The sequence below is a fragment of the Megalops cyprinoides genome, chromosome 5 (genome assembly GCF_013368585.1).
Source record: "Megalops cyprinoides isolate fMegCyp1 chromosome 5, fMegCyp1.pri, whole genome shotgun sequence".
Classification (NCBI taxonomy): domain Eukaryota; kingdom Metazoa; phylum Chordata; class Actinopteri; order Elopiformes; family Megalopidae; genus Megalops; species Megalops cyprinoides.
The window spans coordinates 33,830,934-33,856,409 of record NC_050587.1 but is presented as its reverse complement, the minus strand read 5'-3'; the positions used below and the strand labels follow the sequence as shown (position 1 = coordinate 33,856,409).

General features: G+C 40.3%; 1 protein-coding gene across 1 annotated transcript; it reads right to left on the bottom strand.

Annotated features, from left to right (window-relative positions):
* Window positions 1–763: 763 nt before the first annotated feature.
* Window positions 764–25,196, bottom strand: slc27a6 (solute carrier family 27 member 6). The gene is made up of 10 exons (XM_036528945.1): window positions 24,545–25,196; window positions 21,350–21,559; window positions 18,039–18,197; window positions 16,151–16,275; window positions 13,568–13,762; window positions 7,449–7,539; window positions 6,716–6,914; window positions 6,486–6,583; window positions 5,637–5,767; window positions 764–5,198 (listed from the first exon to the last, which is right to left on the bottom strand). The coding sequence occupies exons 1-10, from the start codon at window positions 25,029–25,031 to the stop codon at window positions 5,022–5,024; spliced, it is 1,872 nt and encodes a 623-aa protein (XP_036384838.1). The 5' UTR covers window positions 25,032–25,196; the 3' UTR covers window positions 764–5,021.
* Window positions 25,197–25,476: the final 280 nt, after the last annotated feature.

Here is a 25,476-nt window from a genome sequence, read left to right as displayed (position 1 = left end):
TAAATTTTACATGTACAAAACCTCTAAAAACATGGTTATGTGATGTTAAAATGGTTATAATGGAACTGAATGTTACGTTATGTGTTTTAAGAATTACCTACTGGGATATCGAGAAATGTATGAACTGTATTCATCTCACGATGTATCTGAATCATAGCGTTTATAATTAACCGTAGTTCATTTACCATACAAATTTATGACATGACAGTTCGCATGTGCAGCAACCGCTAAGCATGTCTAGAGACCGTCATTGAATAAAGTGGCTGCTAGTCAAATGAGGGAAGAATTAAATATATAAATAAATCTAATATAGAATTAAAAATATAAATAAATAAATTATGTCCAAGACAAGTAGCATCCATTCACCCTGCTGGGCGTGGCAGAGACGTCAATTAGTGACCTGCATAACCTGCAGTTTGCGGGCGACACTCCATGCCTGAAAGCGCCGAGATAAATGAATGACTGCCCAGGCCTAGCGACAAATTCTTCAAAAATCAATTTGTTGGCTGTGAAGAAGTGGTCTCAGTGTGAAACTGCTTGGCTTTTGTTTAACCAACTCTAACTTTATTGCATTTTAATGATTCAAATGCAACGCAAATGAGTATTCATATGTGACATAAAATATGCATGGAAGACCATGTTCAGTGATCCGAAGGCAAGAGTGCTTGGCCACTTGCAAATAGACACAAAGGTAATCAGACGACAGTATTTAGTAAGAGGATGAAAGTGAATTGTAATCAGCATTCGATCACAGCAGTTGCATACAGTGAGGCCTGACAATAATGAAACATGACATTATGACACTTATTAATGGCTTCCCACAGTTTTAATATTTGAGGTTGTTTCTGTCTCCTGTTCATGGCTTGACCTGTATGATTTTCTTTCCATCTTGGAAGCTTTTATCTCCATTCCCATTTTATTTAGAGGATCCAAAGGGCTTGAAAAATGTCTGCCCCCCTCTTCACTTCCTCTTGTAGTCTGCTGCAATATCTGATTGATTCTAATCTCAGTTGATGGAAGAGGATTACCAAAAAGCCTGGCACAATTCACTGTGGCTCTCCGCGCTTTTCATACAAACACATGGGCTATATCCTTTCAGGCATGACACGCCTGACCTGTTTACTGAAACACTGCACAATCCTCCAATGTCACAGGTCTCTTGCCTGAAGAAGATTAAGCAAACAGTGGCAAAACAGATGCTGTGAAGCATTGGCAATTCAAGGCTATTAGGGATTGCTTCAGCAGCAGTATTACCATAGTGTAAATGGGATTGAGTGTTATTTTAGGTTCACGCATGGTGACACATCATTTCAGGCTGGGATTTACTATAATATATATATTTTTTCGTTTTCAAACGTGTTATCTGCTATTTTTTCAGTATTGCATTTCAAATTGAGCCCTGGAAATGAAGCTAGGCTGGTACAATGATGTGCCATCGAAAGTGGAACCGATCCCAACAATCTAAGGTGAGCATATGCGTGTGTGTGTATGTGTGTATTTCCCCTTTGTGTAAATTAAGAGCAATTGCGGTAAATCCATTCTACAGAAAGTAACCACCTTCTCAAACCAAGTCCTCAACTGATTTTGAGGTGTGTGTTTATGGTATATGGGACACAAATTAACAGTGTGTGTGTGAGTGATTGTTTTGGGAAAATTGTTTTTTTTTCTTCCACATATTACTGATTTAATATAAACAGCCCCTCATAACAGGAAAATACAAGGGGACAGTACACCTCAAGGTCAGCATTGAGAAAGCAGACACATTTCATAGCAAATCAATCTGACCTATGCTTTGGCATACATATGCATATTGCCAAACAATACTGAGAGCTGAATGGCCATGTGATAGTAAAAGGTTATACTCTCTTCTGTAACTCTCTCTCTCACTCTAGCTGCCCAACAGGTATTTAAATGCAAAATATATTTTTTTAACTTAATGATATAAATAAGAAAATAACTTTATTGGCAGGATTATGGTCCCGGTCTTTGTAGCTACCCCTGACTGTGAACTAGGAAAGTACATCTGTCTATATGTATTGAGAATTCAAAGACAAATCAGTGTAAAATCAGAAGTAAAATTATGACATGATGATCATTTCTACATTTTCTTACATTTAATTATCAGATACTTCATATTAACAATGGCACAAGCTATTCACATTCATTCATAAGGCTTAAAAGTAAAGTTTGTTTTCAACAACACTGTTAAGGCTTTTCGAATAATAACATTCACAATGCAGCTGTTTCTCACATGGTTAAAAAAGAACAACTACTGGAAGCTGTAACAAACTTTCAGTGCACAAGGCAGTAACCCTGAGTCTATGCAATGGAAGGAAGAGTACTGACACGTAACGTTGTTCCTGAAATGGGTCACTCCACTATAATCAGTGGCAAGAGTTAACAGTTTTTCTAGGTAATGTACAGGAATACACTGTAGGGAATGGGCTGTGCTAAGTTTCAGCTCTCCTCCATGCTGAGGAGAGTAAATTGTTGGTGTTATTTCATACCACCTCTACAATTTGAATTAATCATTTAGACAGCTTTGAAAAACACATTTACACAGTTTTCTTTTTTCTTTTACAATTATGTCTGAAATGGCCTCTGTCTAAATCCTAACAAACAGCTTAGGGAGCACCCTTCAATGTATGCTGACACACTGGAATGTTTGAGAATTACAAAAATGATGTGACCACATCAGGCAGTGTTCACACATTTCATAATTATGACTGAGAGGTGGGATATTACAGTACATTACTATTCAGAATAATACAGCTATTAGTCTTTAAGACATTCAATTGTGAATTCTCAGCTTATTGAGAGCAATATCCTGATGTGCTTGGGGGTTTGCTGCATACACTATAGTGTGGTGTGTAGTGACCTTCAGTAATATATTTTGCAAGTAGCTGACTAGTAATAATGATGGAGTATAACTTTTGAGAAAACAACAAGAATTATGAGCATTTCTGAATGGAGATGGTAATGGATGCATGGCATTAACAAAATATGTAATGCTGGTATCAGTACCCAAAAATTAAAGCTCTTTTCTTCTGTTATATGCAAATTTACTTTCACTAGATCATAGAAAGTCATATTTTTATGCACGCTTTTCTGATTAGTGCTGGTCTGTTTTGGACATTGTTAGTTGAGTATTAAATATTGCATGCATGTAAACAGCAAATTTGGAATAGTCATCTGGAATTCATCTGAAATTCTCAAGTATTCAAAGTATTGCTTGCACGTTAGCATGATAAGTTTCTTTTCACCTATCGAATCATTTAAATGTTGTTAAGGAAGTTTGACTAATTACAAATTTTTTAAAAATGAAAGGAAATCCACATGAGGAAAAATGGTGACTGATGCTGAAAAGATTACCCTCCGTTATCATCACTGCAGCTGTTCTCAGACTGTTTCTCTCAAATGCGTATGTTTAAGTGGAGCAAATGGATCTCCTTAAATTCAAAACTCCGGGCCACATATAAGACCAACTCTACCCCATGTTGCTAGGGTGCCATTCAAGGCTACAAACTAACACAGCATTTTTCATTACCCAAACCTGAATCTAACATGACACAATAAATCATTTCACATCCATATAAATTTAAAATGTATTTCAATTCAAAATATATTATCCGAACTTAAAATATATACTGTGTACTAAGCACTGGCACATCTCTCTAAATGACTGTCTGTTTTAAAGAGGTCATGTTAATGTATTATGCTGAAGTTCGCTTTAAAAAAATAATTAAAATATATTACTGTATCACTATGTACAGTCAATTTCAAAATGTCACACATTTAAAATGATTTACTGCACCATAAATATCAAAGCAAAGTTACAATTACCTGTAAAAACTGCATTTTGTACACACTGTAAACTATTAATACATAAATTGATCCATTTCAATGAACTCAACAATATCTAGGGGAAAAAAAATTAGTGTAAAATATTTTGTGACATGTCTTCATTTGAATCCAGTGAATGTACTGTCCTTCCCTCACAGGATTCTGAGCCCTCAGCTGACATGGTAAACATTTTACTACAAATTACATTGCACAGTAAACCAAACAGGAAATGATTAAAATTATCACAGTGACCATGGGACGCTCTTACATGGTTCATGAATGGTCCACTGTGGTGTTTTTTTAATCCTGGACATTTGGCTTAAGATATTAGTCAATGCAAGGTCACAGTTGTTCATACACATTCAAAAGTAAAAAAATGGACTGTAGCACTGCTGTAACTGCGCTGTTTTTTTTCTTCCAGCATCTGTTTTCAGTAAGTCACCACTATTAACACGATTTAGTGTGAAAAACTTTTTTTTCTCTTTTTCTTTGTGTTTGACTCAGAGTTTTACAATAGCAGGCCTGCACCTGACTCCTTTGGACATTGCTGAATTGACTGGAAGAAAAAACAGCCCTGCGCTAAGACTCTTCATGTCATCGGTTTTGGATCTCGGCGTGCTCGGCCCCTCGCGTTCAATATTCAGTGAGGAACAGTACGAGTGGCTCGAATCAAAATCGCCATCTACACCAAACAGGGGCAGCGGCAGCAACGGAAGCTCTGATCGTCGACATGTGCAGGTCCATGGGGGGTCGAGCCGCCCGCTCGGCCGGATACGTTCAACAATGGAAGTGGAAAAAGGCGGGAACTAAACACCCTCGGGGCCTCAATGGGTTTTCCGATCAGGTTAGGACGGCTCAAGCCACCCCCGTCTCGCTCGAGCCCCCCGCTGAGGCATTTGATCTCTTAGCGTTTTTATCGAGGCCGCCGATGTCCGCGCGGGCCCCACTCCACATCTCTCATTCATTATTCACCTGTGCTGTCCATACTAAATGCTCACAAAGGAGGACCTCATCCATTATTCACGGTTTGATTATGTGTGGGCTTAAGGTCAACCCCCCCCCCCAACCCCCCCCCCCCCCCCAAATACACAGCCTTGCAAAGCAGCAAAGGCAATCTGAAGTCCTCCTTTGTAGCAGCATTACATTCCAGTTCCAGTAAAACCTCTCGTCTGATATGGCTATAGCTTCCGTTGTTCATTCACAATGCTGTCGTAGACATCCCCGGAGAGGGGGACGTAGCATTTCTCGGCGTTGTCTAGAAAGTAAAGCGGGTCCGATATGGTCGACAGGTTGAACCCGCTCTTCACCAGGCCGAATTTCTGTTGTTTGAAGGTTCCAGTCATTTCCATGGATTCCTACAACACACAAGGACATGGAGCAACACGTGGTCAGCGGGCACTTTCAGCAAACTGCATAAGAAGTTACTTATTTGGACAGTGCTCCCAAACTTTATTACTCCCAAAACATTGTCCATTGGGTCAAATGATTCAAGGAATTAAGAGTCAGGTTAAAACGATGACTGTCATGAAGGCTTCTAACGGTTACCACATGTTCCACATTTAAGGTCATAGTTAGGCTCAGTTTAGGAGAATATGGAGAATATTTGAATCTCCAACATAACATCAGGGGAAGTGTGCGATATAATCAGTAGTACATTCTATACTACAACACTCTAACTATAAATGCTAAAACACCTCATTCTGATAAATCTGTATGAAAACTAAATGTTCTTGTATTAATTTTAAGATAAAGTCATGCAGACTCATTAAAACCAGACGACTTCCATAGTTTACCTGAATCCTGATGAAAAGTGGCCTGGCATAGCTTGGTAAGTCACGCAGGACGTGATCAAACAGCTTCTTTCCATCAAACTCGAAGCCAGGCCTGACAATGACAGCTGCCATTCCGGCTCTGCCCTCACTTCCTGTGAATATACCAGTGCTTTGGTTAATTTCCCGTAATTCCTTTATAGCACGTGAGATTTTTCTGTGCAACAACTGATGTAAATTCGATCAACGACAGGCCTTGTTCAGAAGTATTCATTTAAAAAGCCAGTTGTGCAAAATCTAGGCATGCCACTGCATTTGCAAATATGCACCTCACTGGTATGACTGTTAAATGCAAAATGTCCCATAAATCAATTGATTTAACAAAATGGCTACACTTTAAACAACCAACAATTTTGTGTGTATTTTGTGTGAGCTGTAGAAATGGGCATTTAGCGCACGAACAAGAAAACAGGGGCAAAAGGGGCCAGGATAACCATACACTGGAAAATGAATGAATAAATAAATAAAATCTGATTGGAAATATGTGATGCCATAATTAGTATTACATTTCAACATATGCTCTCATTACATTACTAGCATTTAGCAGATACTCTTACCCAGAATGACTTACATCAGTTAATTGTTTTTTTCACAATGGTATCCATTTATACAGCTGGATATTTACTCAGGCAATTGCGGGTTAAGTACCTTGGCCAAGGGTACCCAATGGGGAATCAAACCAGCACTCTTTCGGGTACAAGTCCTGCTCCTTAAGCACTATGCTATACTGCTTTCCTTTTACATTACAGCAGTTGCAGGTCTACTAAAGGCTACATTTTTTCAGTATATCTGACCAGATCCTCATATCCATACCTGGGACCTCCACACCGTACACATTGACCTCTTGAATAAAATCCACAAGGCCGAGAATTTCCGTCACTTCTGTTGTTGCCACGTTCTCTCCCTTCCACCTGTAACACAGGACAGCCTTTTGTATTCATGCTCAACATGAAAAGGAAAACTCCAGTTTCATTAAGAGTATTAATGCAAAACTCACAGGGCACATTCATTCACAGCCTGTGATGGCCATATTGCCCTTGTACCTGAATGTATCGCCGACTCTGTCTTTGAAAGAGATGAAGTCTTCCTCATCTTCCGCCATGAGGTCTCCCGTGTTGAAATACACGTCTCCTTTCACAAACACATCTCGCAGAAGCTTCTTCTCCGTCTGCTGTTTGCTGCCCGCGTACCCAAAGAAGGGACTTTGCGCGCTGATCTTGGACAGGAGCAGCCCCGTCTCACCTGAGGGGAGGGACAGGTAACCCTCAGCCAAGGACACCAGTCTCGGCTTTGAACATAGCCTAGTGCAGCTTTAGTGTACTGCTGTGGGTGGTGTTTCAAGAGAAAGCTGAAAACTCTGTACCTCTAGTCTACCTTCCTCTCTATCCATCTCTATCTATCCTATCTATCCCCATTTTCAATTAAAAAAGCACTCTCCACTAGTTTAGCACTTAACTCTGTATCTTACTGACCTCTTGTAATACTTCTCGATAACCACTCTTAGCATGGCGATGCACTTATTTGGAAGTCGCTCTGGGTGAGAGTGTCTGCTGAATGATGTAATGTAGTGTAATGTAATGTAATGCTTGTGTGACATCCATGCAGTGACTCAGTAACAGCAAAAACACACTCCCACAGGCATCTCCACACACGTGTGCACATTAAAAAAAAAACACTCTGAAGTTGAATCACCAAGGGTTTGTTACACAGTAAATTTGTCGGGTATGCTTAATCCTTTAACTCATAGCACAGCCCTGTTTTAAATGAATGTCTTACCTCTCCTCACACGTTCACAGAAGCCCTGTTCATTGCGGATGGGTTGATCTTTCATCATGTCATACTTCACCAGGTCATACTTAAAGAAGAGCTACAAGTAAAAACAGAAAAGGGAACTGTGTCATTTAATGCAAGCTTGTCCTTTCACAATGCCATCTTTTCCAGTCCTCAGACAAGGCTTATTAAACCAGCTTGTGACAGTGAAAGAGCTTAACAGGCATGTCAAGCTGTTTTCTGAAAAAAATAAACACATCTCTAAATTAGCTTGCAGTTATCACTTAACAAGGGGTCATGGTGGGACAGTGAGGCTTTGTGAATCACCAAAATGTACAGAGCCATTGAGAGTGTTTCTCAATGGAGTCTTTTGATTGGTTCAGACAACTAAGTGATTGACAGTGAGTGTTCCACCCACTGTGCTGTTAATGAAGCCTCATGGTTTCATCACTAGGATAAGGTGCAGTTGACAGCCAGTGTAATGACAGTGTAATGTTCTGCTATTCCAAGAGCAGTTGTTCCAAGATATAACACTAGAGGGCACAAGAGAACAGTCACACAGAATTAAGGTCAGAATTAAGGTTCAATGATTTTGAAATCTTCATATTCAAATATAATTACCAGTGAAAATTTAATTCTTAAAGCAAGTAATAGGAGTTTATTACTACAGGGCTGTACTCAAATAGTCAGGCTTCCTGGTGGCCCTCCTTTTCTCATCTTTAATACACCTATTTAGTGTGTATCATTCCTTATTTCATTACATAAATTGCTGGACCTCAATAAGAAATGGCCTCAGCTGAAACACACTGACGTGTGTAGGAATTATTTGAGTGTTACCCACCAGACTGGAGATTCTTTAATTATTTCTTTAGTTACTTAATGAATTTTACTTTTCTGACAGACAAACATCATTTCCTCAATGGTGTGATGGTGCTTCAATTCTCATGGTACGCTAACACAAACTTTCCCCATAAGCCCTGAAATTCACATGCCCATATTACGTGTACAAAGAACAGAAGAACAAACCACGTACTTCAGACTATTCTAGGTTATTGTGAACACAGCTGATATTCCAGGAAATCTTAAATCTCTGAACACAACATGTGGACTGGTCTCTGAACTTGAAAACAGCCACTTCTAGGTTCTACGAAAAAGAATTTTACGCGTACACCAAAGCAGTAGAATTAATAGGGTCGCCTTTTAGCTCATAAACTTGCAATACTCCAACTTCTAGAAAATAATCAGATTACATTAATTCTTCTGTGTACCAATGTAGGGATTGACACTGTTTGAGTTTACAGGAAGCCTTGTTGTCCAGTCAACATTTGGTCCAATACTCCACATCTAACACCCCTGTTTGGGGAAACGGCAAAAAGTTGTCATGATCAATATAATGTAAAGTTCCATAATAATGAATGGATTCCTTCCATCTTCATATCTGAGACCCCCACATACCGGTATTTTAAAACGTAAATGAACCATGCTGTAGTACATATATTGAATTTATGTGCAAATACAGTACCAGTCAAAAGTTTGGACACAACTTTTTTTCCTTTATTTTTACTATGTTCAACTTTTAAGAATAACAGTAAAGACATCAAAACTATGATAGAAACAAAAATGGAACTATGCAGTGACCAAAAAGTGTTCGATCACTAAACTATCTCATATTTTAGATTCTTTAAAATAGCCAAAAATATTTTTTAAAGATAAAATTGTTTTTGAAAAGAAATTCATACATGAGAAACACATTTCAGGCATTTAAGCATAAGTCTTTAGATCAAAATGCTTTTGAATTAATGTTTCCCATTATCTTAATCAGGTACGTCAAAATTTCTGACAGGTACTGTCACAATGTACAATGTACATTTCCATTTCTTCTTTTACTTTTCAAAATGGGCAAAATACCTAATCAGTTCGAGATTATCAAATCAAGAGTTTTATAGCTCATTAATGAACAGAAGTATGGTCTGACTGCCAGTCTTACTGGAGTGGGAAAAAGGAGGAACTCTATTTTGGAAGACTCAAAGTGCCTTTGATATCTGTCTCCTATCTTCCTCTCCTCAAATGACCTGTAGCTCTTAAACACTACTGCATGGAAGAGGGGGGAGCTTCTATGTGTTCATCTGGTTCAGGCCCAAGTTTTGATATGAGCAATTTTATTTGTATGTCACCCTTGCCCATCCACTCCTTACGTCTACCCTCAGAAGGTTGGCAGTGTTCCCTCCAGAAGTGCAGAACGTTGTGGTTGTGTTGTTAGAGGCACGGGGGTGGGACACAGACTGTTCTGTCCCAGAAGAAGAATTTTGTTTCTACAATATGCAGCAGTATTTAATCTATTATTCTGAGAACTGGAGGACAGATGGTTGTGTTATTAAGAAGATAAAATCTATTATATTGATTGAACATTGATTGAATTCTGGTCAGACATCACAAAACATTTTAAATTTATAAAAATTGCTAATTTATTATAATTATAAAATATGTACATACATTATCTACATCAAACTATCTAAACTTTTTATATAATATATACTATTCAGACTGTGTACTCTTCACTATTGCACTTGCCATCCTAAACTGAAAATTATTCAACCCCGATGACCTTTACGTAACAATGTATATTGCGTTATCAATATTCCTCTCTAATGTATCCTCACGGCTAAAGTTATTTTCTTCATTGTGACAATTACCAAGCCAGTTACATTTTGTAACAATGAAGATCTGGTGTGCAATTTCACTGCCAGCCAATCTGAACATCAACCACTGTGGGGGGCACTGCTGACCTCACAGTAGTGTGGAAATTATATTTCCAACTTTGTCACACTCAGCATGCACAATCTGGCCACTAAACCACATAATTAGCCAGTTGCAGAATTATACAGAGAAAATATGTAAGCCTTGGCATATATGCTCTGAAGGGCTAGTGTATTTTTGCAAAAAAAGTACATAATCAAGGTTGGGTTGCCACTTGACACAGAATTAAGTAATTCCTTGTCATGTAACGACTGACCTTCCACAGGTTTACAAGCCAAATGTTTTACTGTTGTATGTTTAAACCTGGGCTTTAATAACATTGTTGCAGTAAATAGAGGATAATTGCACTGTATGAGAGTTCAAGTGCATTTTGCCCTTGATTTGAACTGAAGGTTTCTGGCATGAATAACAAAAAACAGTGACAAAGTCAAAATAAAGCTATAAAAGATGTTCATTTCATCAGTTTCAAGGCATCAATTCAGTATTATACCATTATCGATACCATTACTGCTAGAATCCTTATCTAACACAAACTGGAAAGCTCTTTAAGCTAGGGCAACCAAACATTTGTGTAACCTATACTGTCAGCTATATTTAAAATGTAAATCTCTTTTTGTAGGTCAAAGTGCTCCTTGGCAAACTGTCAGAACTAAGAATAGTTGAGGTAATGGGTTTATCTGCCACTCTTTCACACCAAGTAGTCCTGGTAATTAGCCGCAAGTAAGACACTACTGGATAAGTGCCTGAACTACAGCAGACGCGCCCTCATTTACCTTTTTTATATTTACATTTATTTCTTTGGCAGACACTTTTATCCTATTCAAATTTTATCCAAAGTCTGGCAAAGTAAAACACAAGCAAAAAAACCCACATAAGGAGTCAACAATATCAGAAGCGCTGTATGACGCATATGAAGTTTCAGTAGTTGGCCAGACAAGGTACAAGCTAGCTGGTGGAGATACAAGCACATTCAAGCATAAAATTATTTTTTTAAAGGAGAACTAAGTTTAACACATAAATATTAAGGTTTAAGACCTTATTAGCAGGACTTTAATTGCAATTGCAAGCTTCCCATATTCTACCCCTGGACTGACTTTGATCCCTGGATCCTGATTCACTACCCTGCACAAGTAAACAAACTTAAAGGTTATCTGGCCAGTGCTGATTTTAAAGGGCATCTAAGGCCTGAAAAGTAGTTTACTTAACCATTCAATGCTTAACATGTATATCTGTTAATAGCTTCAAATCACTTTCAATTTTCCTGGAAAAAAAGGTCTGGCCATGATTTAAAATGAATCTCTGAAGGGAAGCAGTCAAGTTAGATGTACTATAATAAGTCTATGCCTATAAAAAAGTTGTTTTACAAATGTGTGCCGTGTCTGACCAGATACCTTCCCTGAGTTGTATGTTCTCATACCTAGCTAAGGTACTTTTTATGTGTACATGAGGCCTTATTTGTACAGGGGAAAACAATGGCCCTTGAATCCATTCATTAAGCTTGAAAAAAACTCAAAGAACTACTTATAGCTGATTAACTTATCTTTGACCAGCTAAGTAAAGGAGCTCAAGTTTGTACAAGCACTGAGCTTGTTAAGCCCACTCTCAACCTTGTTTGGTTGTCCATGCTAAACATCAACACTGCTGGGTTCTGGCCAAAAGAGACATTCTTCTCTCTCACACCATACCCTGATGTAGAGCAACGGTCATCCTATCCTGCTAACACCCAAACACCTATTTTTTAACATATTTACTCCCGGACTACCTTATTCAGGTATGTGACAGGTGTGGCAAATTACCATTGTGAGGCCTGTCCTTTGTCATGTATGTGCAATAGCTAAAGGCTTATGCTGCATTGTGTATCTCTAATTACTTAATAAGGAAATAACTTCAAAATGATTCATTAAAGTGTGTACTCTTCCTACTTGTTGGCCAAGCTCAAATGAGGCAAGGCGCAGAGATACCAGAGTGATAGGCAATGACTAATGTATCAGACTTTGCCATAAACCTCTGTCGATGGCTACGTTTCTGGTTAGACAAGTCTATCAAGTGGCATTTTTCCTACTAATACAAACAATGGCATTCTTATGGGCCAAAGCGTTCTGGTCAACAACTGGAGTGATTGGGTAATCACTGGCTTTGGTAGGAAGAAAAGACAACATGAGAGGAAACTGGTAAGATCCCAAGGAAGATGATGAAATCTGAGTGGGTTTACCTGAATTTTATCATTACTGCTAGATCATCTCATATAACATGATTTTCACCGTACAAGTGTTACTCTGTTCAATATCTTTTAATTATTGCACTACAATAGATAGTTAGAGTTAGATCTAGATGTCGAGATAGATAGTCTACTTAACAAAATTCAATAACAATTGACACAACTGCAAACACTAAAATTCTTTGCATTCTATGCATTTAGGTTAGTTATTTTTAGTTATTTTTGCCTCCACCAAGTGACCTGACTAAATATATAATGACACTGAAACTGAATATATAATGAATATATAATGACACTCAAGACACTGAAAAAGCCAGCTTTTCCTCTGAGGTCTCCCTCCCCCTTCCACTCCAGCATGCTATGATCTACAGCACCCAGACATTTAAGTCTGTAAAGCCTTGTCAAGCAGGAAGTGCATAGCACTGCAAACCCCAGGGATGGGAGTTGTATAAGTCAGATACCCCTGTCAAACACTATGGTAGATGGTAAAAGCCTGAAGCAGTTATGTAAAGGTGACCAAAAGCAGGTGTATCTGCACAGCCTGATGCCAAGAGAAATGCAAAAGCTGTCCAATCAAAAGGCATGTGTATTGAAATACCAACCCCAACATGGACAAAACACATAATTTAAAATACAGCACAAGCATAAGGAAGCCTACCAATTATTGTTTTTAATGCATGTATCGTGGAAGAGTGTCAAAAAATTACATGCAAAACTTATGCATAACATTCCACTGAAAAGGGGACTTTTGCTCCATGTATTTTAAAATACACTCCCTGTTTTTTGCATTTTGTACTTTGCTGTACAGATATAAAGACTCCTTTCACAGAAAAACAGTGAACGGTGAACAGTAATGGGGAAGTGTGTCTTCCATGAGCTGCAGCCACACGGCAGAGCAGGTTTCTCACCCAGCACATTATTTTTTACATTACATCACTGGCATTTAGCAGACGCTCTTACCCACTTACATCAGTTTTTTTTTTCGTTATCCATTTATACAGCTGGATATTTACTTGTTGTGGGTTAGTTGTGGGTTAAGTAGCTTGCCCAAGGGTACAGCAGCAGTGCCCCAGCAGGGAACTGAACCAGCAACCTTTCAGTTACAAGTCCTGCTCCTTAACCACTATGCTATACTGCCTCACAGACTCACCTTGTACAGGCAAGTGGAGCGGCCCACTGCCCCGATCCTGCCATTGTGATTCATGAAGCAGATGTTCCCCTCTGTGGAGCCGTAGACCTCGCACATGCGGATCTCCCCGAAACGTCGGTGGAACTCCCTCCACACATCCTGACGCAGCCCGTTCCCGACCGCCATCCGCACCTTGTGGTCCTTCTCGCCTTCGGCCTGGTGGGAGCAGGGAGGAAATTAAATGCTGCTGCCTAAAGCTGAGGATCGTGGGCAGGTAGAGACGGCTTCATATACCAGAGCATTGAATGGCCCTCAGCATTTTGCTTTTCAAAATTTATAATAATTAGTCACGTGAATATCATAATCAGAAAATGGCGAACTATTTTGTGGTCCTGAGAACATTGCTGTGAAATCAAATTACCTCATGACTTGGATTAACATATCTTGGCAATTTTACTTTATATATACTCAGTCTGTCCATTACTCCTCCAGAATGCTGTTTGCATTTTTGTAGGAACTTGAACTTGTTCTTACTAACAGCACACTATGAGAACACTATATTCTTAGCTCTTCTGCGAGCTAGGTGCATAATAATAATTATGATATGATAAAAATGAATACATAAATTCACTGGGAGATCCTAGGTACATCTGGGCCAGAAATTCTTAATACACACTTATTTATCTGTCTGGCTTTATATTAGCTGCATTACACATTAGGTTAAATATGATCAGTGTCATACTACCTGTCAGCTTTAAATTATCCCACTGCACATTAAGATTGGAAATGTTCCAGACCAGCTCCTTCTTAAATTTAAATTCACAGTAGGTAGTCAGAAATTTGTGCCAATCACAGTCTGTGAAAATCACAGTCTCTGCTCACGGAGAGCTAGTAACCTACTGAGAACTCACAATCTTGAACACAGGAGACCATGCTTCACATTATTCAACAAAATGCAAGGAATCATAAACCTACAGTTGTCCATTTTATTTCAAACCTAGACTGAGAAATGGGTTCTCCGGCCTCTCGCAACTTGCTTAACCGGCGCTTCAACTGTCAGGAGCACCTTGAAGAGAACCGCGTAGAGCGAGCCGCATTTCTGCGTCTCGACGGGTGAACCGGGTTTTCCTGTTTGTGCTGACATGCAAACACACCAGCTCCCCGGGTTGACAATGTGTGACATGCTGAGCAGTAGATGTGTGTGTGTGTGTGTGTGTGTGTGGGGGGGGCACACACACAGGAACAAAGGAGACCAGTCACGCCACAGCTTTACAAGGCGTACAATGCGAGTTTGTGGACCGTCTGCCGTTCGCTCATTCTTTCAGACCATCTGTATTCATCACTGCAACCAGCACTGCATCACTGTGGAGCAATAGCACAGCCCAAACACAGACTTAGTGGGGAGGCCATAAAGGAGGCTTGCTTTCTACTGTTCCTTCATTATTAATGTCCTGATTTGGTGGAACTTTAATATTGGTATGTCACTGTTTGCTAAAGATGATAAGAATTAAAATAATAATAAGGATACTGACATTTAATTATGTTTCATTACATGCAATATAGCCATCATCATCATATAATATCCTATTTCGTTTAGGAGGAGCCAGCATCTTGAGCAGAGCAGGGCCACTTCCTGTTCTGTGAGCACTTGGCAGGACATGCTTGCTGGCCCTCAGTCTCTGCCCTGCTCTTCTGGGTTTCGTGTCTGTCGGGATGGTCAGTGTGTGATTGGGGGGGGGGGGGGTGGGGGGGGGGTTGGGTTGGTCACTGTTGCCAGCCGGCCACAGAGAGAGCGTGGGGCGGGTGGACAAAGAGAGCTTTGAGACGATGCACTTGTTCAATGCGGGCCAGAGAGCGGTTCTGTTCCGATTCAAGGGATAAGGGATACTCGCCAGGGGGGAAGCCGGCCACACCAACAAAAGCCTCTTTTGTTAACCAGCCGCAAAAACCCAGCACAATCCAACACAATGTTTTCAAATTCAGCTACTTCTGAGGATGTCCATGACCAAAAGACCCTCTAGCCTTGGAAGAGTATCCCTCACTGAATTTTCGCTGAGAACAGTTTGATTCACAAGATAAAACTCATTTGAACTCCCTCATTTCTGGTGTTACTGCTTTCAGTGTGTGTAGAGTCTACAATGACTCATCAGTGTTCAGTTTGCCAACCAATCACACAGAACTGCTACAAGGTCAATGTCCTATATTGTAAGGACAGAGAAGTTCACACTCAGTTCTCATGAATTTATTTCCTTTAATAAAAGCTTTAAAATGAGCATAACACTTAAGTCAAACAATACTGAGTATATTCTACACAATGAAACATACAGGCTCCAGGTTTACAGCCCCAAAGTGTTTTGTCTGATGAGACACATGGAAAGTTTCAAGGGTTGCCCAGAAAGTACTGCCCAAACTTCTTTCTCAGCCAAAACAAATTGAGGAAAAATGGAACTTATTCCAACAGAAGGAGCACTTCAGCACTCATAAACAACAAGCAGGCAACCTTATTACTCCAAAAAGCACAGAACCAGAAATTTGTCCAGTGTAAATCTGATTTTACAAAGTGGATCACAACTTTCTGGGCACCATAGTGAAAGGGAACCTTACCTTGGGCTGGTTGCAGAGGTATCGGCAGAGCTCTCCAATGTACTGGAAAATGGTCACATTGTATTTTTTACAATCTCTCCAAAATTGTGAGGCAGAGAACTTCTTCTTCAGCACACAGGTAGCACCTGTAAAATTAAAGGACAGACAACAAGAAAGCACACAATCACAGGAAATCGATTCAGTCCTTCATTCATTTCCGACTCTTCATACTGAGCTCACAGAGTCACTGAATGACCACCTTTAGATGATGGCTGCAGGACTGTCAGGTCTCACAAGTTCTCCTTGGATGACAATGAATGCTTGAGACATCCTACAGAAACTTCTGTGTTTGAATAGAGGAATCCATTTCAGATAGTACAAGCTTAGTTGCATGCAGTATTAGAAACAAAGCCCCACTGCAGTAACACTGGTAATCCATACCCTGTAGCTCACATTAACATGGGTGTTAAAATAGATCCCCTGGGTACGCAGCCTGAAGTTCACCTAAGGTAGAATGTAGTAAGTACAAACGTATCAAGTTCTCAGCTTTGTAGAGTAAAAACCTATTTTGCAATAGTAGCAAAATGTCAAGAACATATTGGTTTAAGAATGCTGAGGTCAATGAACAGTTTGTGGAAGGCAGGTTCACTGTTAGGACACTATGAGACAGACTAGGTTTCCTAACAGTTAGAATCGATAAGCGTGAACAAACACAGGATTCTGGGATGGGGAAGGGGTGAACTTGGAAGTTCCCACTGTAAGATTTATTCTTTTCAAAGCAGCCACTGTAATAATAAAATTTTTGTCAATTTAACTTTTGACTGAATTTAATTTTTCTTCATCAGTACGTGTTTGTCTATTTACATATATAAACATGCGTGTGTAATGTCTCATGCTTGACATGACGAGGACAGGCCTAACTATTTTGTCATACAAAGTACATCAAATAAGAGCACCACATAAATCATAATGTGAACAGTCCAAGGGTATTTGATGTGGTTAAGTACTAGTTTACCCATAAGATACTACACTACTTCACATACTTTAAGGCTTTAAGTGAAGAACAAAATTGCTGAGAGGAGCTGATCAGCTGCTACCACTCAGTGGTCTGGCAGCATTAAGTGCAGGTGTGCGCCAGAAGCAGGCTGAGAAACCCCTCGAGGAGCAGAATGTAAGATGCAAGCAGGAGTGCCTAATTATGGCCTTTTCTATTAGCTGAATTTCATCAGAATCTTAAATAAGTCTGGGAACAAAAAGGCTGCACTCCAAGTACATTTGTCCAGTATTCTAGTGAATAAATCATTTTCAATACTCATCACTGGTTTTTGTTTTCAAACCTTTTTGATGTGCAAACCATTAAAACGGGCGAACACGCAGCTCGCTGCGCTAATAGGTAGCCTCTCAGAGGTGGCATTTATCAAACAGTGAGTCGGCAAGGGGATTTGGTAAGAGCTGGAACCGGACTTTGGACCAGCTCTTCAATGACCTGCCACAGCGGCAGCCTTGATCTGAGGCTACGGTGTGGACTGTGAGGACAGGGTGACGATTCCAGCTCCAGCTCTTACCAAAATTCCAGCTCACTGAACCTTTGATAAGTGCATCCTGTTCCCTTTTGAGAATGTAACTCCAAACATATGCCTGCAGGCCCCAACCCAAAGCAATTATGGATCACACTCAAACTACCCTTGACATTAGGCTCTGAAGCACTGAATTCTGGTAAATTCTGTAACTATGGCAGGCAACTAGTGTATAGCAATCACATCACCCGAATAGGTATCTAAGTCATAAATGAAAGTCACTATTACCATTATTTACTTTTAAGATGCGGTTAGGTTTTTCTGGAACTACCACTAAGAAGTCATTGGACTGAACAGTAAATGATAAATGATAAAATGCGTGCAAATCTTACCCAATTCAACAGTTCCTCCGATGCCAATGAGAGAGGCTGCACTGTGGTAGAGAGGAAGCGCGATGTACACCACATCGTCTTGGATGCCCCCAAAGGCCCAGAACCCCCCCGCCGCCTTAAGAGACTGGAGGTGGGTGATCACTGCTGCCTTGGGGAGCCCTGGCACAACACAGACAGAAACAACAAGTCAGTATTTATGTAACCTTTGAGAGGCATAGCTAAAGAGTCCCATCCATGACAGATATGCCTTAGAGGCTGTGTGACTTCCTTTCAATGGCAGGGATCTTAACAGACAAATTATTATTATCTTGCAATGTGAAGAAACATGACACTCAACTGTAACAGAGTGTACTGTTTGCGCAATGTAATTTCATTCATCACACATGCAGACATACACACAGACACACACTCAAGCATTCCCTGTTGATGACATTTGGATACTCGTATCATAAACAACAAAAATATGGTCATTTGATTTTTTCTGCACATATCCATCATATAAATATTAACCTCCTTGACTTCCCATCAGTTCTACATAATAACAGTGACCATGAGTATATATAGTATATATAATGTGTCAATAAGTAACGTTCACTGGCAGGATGAGATTGCAAAAGCATATAGATTGATTAACACATGCAGTAGAAATGCTATTTGCTAGTTGAAACAAATTATTTTTTTCTGGGCTGCTTTTAGCTGTGTTAATGCAGCATGTCTAGCAACGCTAGGACCCTGTCCAAGGCGATTGCAGTAGAGGCACTGCATATGACAAACCCGCCAATGTTTGGGGGAGCTGGCATGAAACCATGTTAACTGCAGACAGCCCTGCTTAAAAAGACACAATAATCATTAAAGGCAGGAAGAATGTGAAAGTCATCTACTGATGAAAAAAGGCCACACGGTTTTTTATGAAGATCAATGTTATTTGAGTAGCCCTCATCCGAAGTGACGGTTTTTCCTTATATTTCCTCCTTGTGTGCAGCTGTGTCTCCATTCTCCTCAGCAGCGCCCGTGTGATGTCAGCTGATGGTCTGTGCGGTCAGGGTAAACACTAACAGTTGTAGGGAGCTATAGCGGGAGAGTGTGAAGTCCGTGCATCTCACCAGAAAATGACTGAAGAAAATCAAGTTAAGTGGCGTGTACTGCATGGCACCTAGCTACAGAGATGGATTTTGAAAGAACACACATCCTAGTAAATCCCTTTTATTTCAGTGACTGTCTTCAATGAATATCAGGTTAATTTCTTTCTTTTTATATAGGTCAACACACATGATCCTTGACACATCCTTGAGTCTTATCACAGACTCGTTAAGCAAGGTGGCAACATCTCTCTTAGACATCTCTAACTGTAACAACAAACTCAGGGAGAGTGTGCTAAATAAGCTGTATGTTCTAGGGTTTATCACACTTTCAGTGTGCTTTTGATAACATTGCATACAAAGTGTTCCTTAATTCTGTTTGCCATCTGGTATTCATCCAGAAGATAAGTAAATAATACAAAGCAGCAATTTATCTGCACAAAGATCAGTGTTATCTACAAAATGACAAGGCACAGATTTTTTTGTACCAGCATAGGTGTTAATCCAATGGATGTTTGTTAATCCGCTAGACTATTTGAGAACCCCGTTTGACTAAATAATGAAGTAAGCATGCAGCCCCACACTAATTGTGGAAACAGAGGTATCATATCACTTGCATCAGTACAATAAAAATCTTCCGTTTTTAATACACCAGCTTATAAAAGATCACTGTTTTGAACAATGAATGATTATTACTAGAATTCAAACATGCTGCCAAGTTGGTCACAAACCATAAATAAAAAACTTGGTATAATTATCCTTTTTTATCCAGAGATAGAATTTCTAGGACTCCACACCTTGGTTCAAGGACTATTGCATTCAGCTGCAACGATCTCACTTCTCTGCAACATTCCGCCAGTAACCTTCCATGACATGTAACATTTCAGCGACTGTTTCTGTCACAGCCTGCACTACATTTTTGGTGCTGTGTGAAGTAATGAGTAAATGGGTGGATTAAATTAGGGGCTCAATACTGACTGAGGTCTTGGACAGGCTTGACCTCTTTCTGACTGGGCTACTTCAGAATCCAATGATCACCCTATGCCCCTGACATTCATCGTTCTTCACTTCTGTCTAGAAAAACCGAGTTTGGTACAGATGAGCCATTGTCTTCCAAGTACAACAGCCTAGAGCTGCTTCCAAACAGCTATAAATATATAAATAATCACACCATGTGTGTACACAGTAGTGACATAGATATACACCATGCTGTTGCACTTGTTATACACTTCTACTTGTATTTCTTTACCTCTGGGGTCTACTATTTTCAGAGCCTTGGTACCAATGTCCAATCAATAATCCATATTCTAGGGAGCATCTAAAAATCTGTAGACACCAGCTCTCTCTCTCTCTCGCACCTCCCTAAATTAACCCAAACAGCACCAATTACATAAGTCACATGTTCATGTGGCTGAGCAGACAGCGTGGTCCCTAATGAGACCACCAAAGTGTGCCTATGACAGCTAATTCATGTTTGCAGCTATTGTTCCAGTGTGTGCACTCACTATAATCACACAGCAACTGCAAGGTGGTTCCATGGCTATGTCTGTGAGAATACTGAACAGATTTCTGCCCCTATCACTGCTGCAGCCACAAAGTGGCGGGACACAAATCAAACTTCGCCGAGTGACCTCACAGCAGGGAGAAAGCTACACAATGGCAACGGAAAAGGGGCACGTAAAACACCTCTGACTAAAATAACAGAATGCAAATTTTAATGTTCTCCCCCTTTACGCAACCCTATTTTTGGAATTGGCAACCGTATACAGTAGTAGGCTCGTCTCACTGCCACATCATCTCTGGACTTGTGCAGGAGCACTGAGGCAAGGAGGATGCAATCCTCCGATACACTCGCATGCTTTTGCAACAGCTATTTTGTTTTGCACTGCGCACCGATGTGGCACTAACAAGCTCATTGGAGGATGGGCGCTACTCCGCTGATGTCATCAGAGCAACTCGGAGAAGCCTGACGAATTCCAGGGAACCTGAGAGCAGTGATAAGAGCAACCCCTGCCAACATACCCACCACTAACCCCGGGGGAATTAAACCAGTTTGTTCAGCTGTCGTGGGCGTCCGCTCATCACTGGTTGATGACACAGCTGGAATCAAACCTGGGCTGCTAGGTTCAGGGCCGTAACCACAGAGCTACACGATAGCCCTGTGTTATTTTTTTCAACCCAGTAAAAAGCCTGTCGGTGTAGGCAACACTGAATGAGGATCATTTGCGGTACCTGTTGTCCCTGACGTGAAGATGTAGAGGGTGGGTGCCTTGAGGGATGTGGCGGCCCTGCGGCCAGAGGGGACAGGCAGGTCCGCGGCCTGCTCCAACTTGTCAAGCAGGGTGTGGACGCCTGGATGAGAGCTCTCCTTCTTCATGGCCCACACCTGGATGCTGTCCTCCTGGAGGCTGGGCAGGATGTCCTCTAGCGTGGCAAGGAGGTCTGGGATCAGAAATATAAATGTAAAAATGGATCATTCAGCCACTAATTCTGCTCTAAGGCATTTATTCAAATAAAGTGTAATGCACTTTTCCCTCTTAACAAGCTGGAGGGAGTGGCTCTGTTTTTTGAAAATTTGGTGAAAATCGTTTACCTTCCTTTCTGAGGTCACCTCACATGTACCTTTCTGGGTGAATAAAACAGAGCCACTTACTTGAATGTGTACCTGTACTGCAAGGTCAAAACTCACTACAATTATATTATATAGAGGACCTCAGTGGGACAAAGTTCATCGTGGCCTGAGCAAAACCGTTGAGAATTCTCTGACTGTCACAACTTTGTAAAATGCCGAACCACAAACAAAAGCAAGTGTTAGTATAAGCTATGTAAATACCACTTCAAAAGTAAATCTTTACTTTATGTTCTACAGTTTATTTGTTCAGGTTGTGTTTTACTGAGTAAATCAGTGAGTTCACGGGGCCTGACAACTTCCTCATGTAGTGTCACGCATGAATTAAGCACTCAAGAGATTTGCAGAGCAGTTATTTCATTTACCAGTCATGGAAATTCCACTCTATGCCCATCTTAGTTTGGTGAGTCTGTGCTACTGCTCCACTGATGGACATTACAGCCCTGTGTGTGATGCAGTCTGCTATTACGAAAGAAGACCCTCAAAAAACAAAAAAGGTTCAGTGGCACAAAGGTAAAAGTCAATGTGTCTTCAGTCCTAGAAACAGACTTAGAACACATGTTTCGTAACAAACATCTACAAAGCAGACTAGCACACTGTGTACACCTGCAGGTGCTCAGGCCGAAAATATTTTGCAAGGAATGATCCAATATGATCTTTGGATCATACACTGTCAACCAATTAATCTGTTATGAGGCCCTGTTCTTATATTTGAGTAACATGTGTACTCAAGGATTTTATCTATATATACATATATATACATATATATATATATATATATATATATATATATATATATATATATATATATATATATAATATATATATATGTCTATATCAGGCTAAAAATAGCTCTTCCTTACATTACATGTTGAAAGTTAAGAGCAAGGCATCTAAGTCTAGGCTCCACGGTTTGAATAAGAGGTGAAATATCACATATATTTTAAGTAGTTCTGATTTTAAATGCTCCATTAGCATCACTGAAATGGTAGTCAAGAGGCCACTGCATATCTCACTCACGATTTCATAGGTATTTGAGAAAAATCAAACAATATCCACTGAGATGTAAGGGTGCTTCTCTGGTACTGCTGGTGCACTGACATAGTTTAAGATATATTGCTAGTTGTGATTACAGACATTGGATATGGTGTGATGAAATTTACATGTTTACACTACTCACCAGTACAACTTTAAATAGGTTATAGTCACATGGTGTTCAGTATCCCTAAACAGTCGTGTAATGCCAGTTTATCCTAAAGTGCACCCCAAACTAATGAACTAGGCTGAAAATGGCATCACCATCAGTAAAGCAATGCCCAATTTTCAGGTGGCTTCTGTATGAGTAAATGTGTCCTACTGAGTGAAAACAAAAAAAAAATGGCTCAAGATGTTAAACAGAAGGTGAAAAATCATCTGGACTGTTGTTATACCCTGACACCACTTCAGTGCTTAATCATACTGCATGTTTGAGTCTGGACGTCATCCACTTGCTCCATCCTGACGAATCCTTTCTTCCCTCGTTAACAATCGTTAGTGGTTCATTACTGGGTGAGCAATTTCCCTTTCTCAGCTTAGAGTAGTATGGCACGTGCTAAATGCGTAGTAGACCTACTCCGCATGGTAAAATAGCTTCTCTTGGTTCTCTGAAAGTGTCTTTGAGAAGTTGCCGTGTGGACCCCACCCAAGGTAAGCACGACAGTTTCACTCCCTCGTAACAGAATAAACAAAAGACTCCCAGAAGAAAAGCTCGACCATCTCCGAAGAATCAAGCATTAATTACCATCACCTTTAACAAGTCTTCAACATGTCATACACCGTCTTAGATCGATCAAAGCATATTGTTCGTCAACATGAAAACTCATAATAACTGATTCCAAGCAGTCAGTCAGTAATGAATAATTAAGCGTCAAGTTATGCTTTAGCTCTCTATGATGGAGAGTAAAAAACTAAGCCGACACGGATGGGCTACAAGACATGCTAGACACGGGCACTGATCATAAATCAGCTGTTCTCATAGTTTAGTTCAAAAAGCTAGTTTGGATATGTGGTTAGCACCACATTACTGTAGATATGTACAATGCTCAGTGTATGTATAGGACTACTTTAAATTTGAAATATTGTGGCAAGTCTGATTTATGATGTGGTTGGCTGTCAGAGGGCAACCAAGTAGCTACAAGTGCAGAATTAGTTACAAAACATAAATGTAAACTTTTAACAAGAATGCTCATAATTTATTCATGTTGGCTTTGGCCAAACATTCGATTTGATCCGAATCTGATGAAATGATCAGACACAAATGACCGTCTAGCGTTTAGCTGTTGAAATCGTTAATCTAAAATGCGCTCATCTGCAATTAGGAACAACCCATACAGCACCTGCTCTAGGTGCTCACGCTGACATTTCGTAAAGCCGCTTCAGCCTAGAATAGGTTTCTAATCGTCCTGTTTCGCAACACCCAGCCATCGCGTAGCCTATCGGTAGGCTATACTATTCAAAGTCCCTTCAGAAGAACAATGAAATGGGGGAGAAAGTGTTTTACGATAAAAATGTAGGTCACACTGCAAAATGCTTGGTCTTTAAGGGAACGTTGCATTTTTGTATGAATGTCAGTAACTATCGTTGATACCACAAGAGGCAGCGAGCCATCTATAGCCAAATTCTGAACCTCAACATAAAGGCGGGCGTTCTAGCTCGCTAGTTAGCCTGTATCAGTTCAATTGTCTAGCTAGAAGCTAGAGCAGCTAATAGCAATAATGTAATACCTCTACTAACTCCACAATCAAATTGGCCATATTTACCTGCACCAACAACGAGGATTTTAGCTCCACAGCAGTTGAAACAGTGTAGCAGTGACTTGGATTTGATGTTTGTATTCAGAAAAGCCACCGAACACCCCAGTTTGTTCAACCCAAACCAGACACAAACGAAATCTGGTTCGTTGCTCATCAGAAGGGCGACGGTATCTCCTTTCTTCACGGTCCCCAGCTTGTCGAAAACCTGTGCCACTTTGTTGCTTCGTTCATCTATATCTCTGTAGGTGTAAGTGATTCCCTCGTAAATAATAAACGGCTTATTGGGGATTCGTGCAGCCTGTTGCACAAATCTGTCCAAGACCGTGACTACTTTGGAGGTCTTTTTGTATATTTCTAACCGTATACCGTATCGTGCGACTTTGGCTAAAAAGAAAATATCTTTCCAAAAGTATGGAAAACATTTCCTCTGCCCAATGAGTATGGCAAAGATACCAGCCACGAGTGCTGTCAACCATGCTAGCGATACAAGCATCACTGTAGTTCAACTTAAAAAAACACACACACACAATACCCTTACGATTTCACTAAAAGAAATGCACAGAAACACGCAAACGTAGCGGACAGCTTAACCGCTGATAAAGGTATCCTTTTCAACCTTGCAGCCCAGGTTATGAGACTGAATTCAATTCGGGTCGAAGCATCTTCTGTCCTTATTTATGAAACTCGAAAACCGAGGAGTCATGTGACTGTTGTTGTACAACTACAGTAACCCCCAAAGTGGGAGTGTCCTCAGAGCAACCATGCCCGCCTGTCAAACGCTGCGAGAGGGAGCGGCGCGTTCCTACGATATCAGCCAAGAAACGTTCGGCGGAGGAGTCATGCCTGCGCGCACAAATTGTAAACTCATGTAGCGAACGCGGTCTGAAAGAAGCTGTTGTTCGCTTCTCCCAGAAGCCGTTTACCAGAGATGCGCCCAG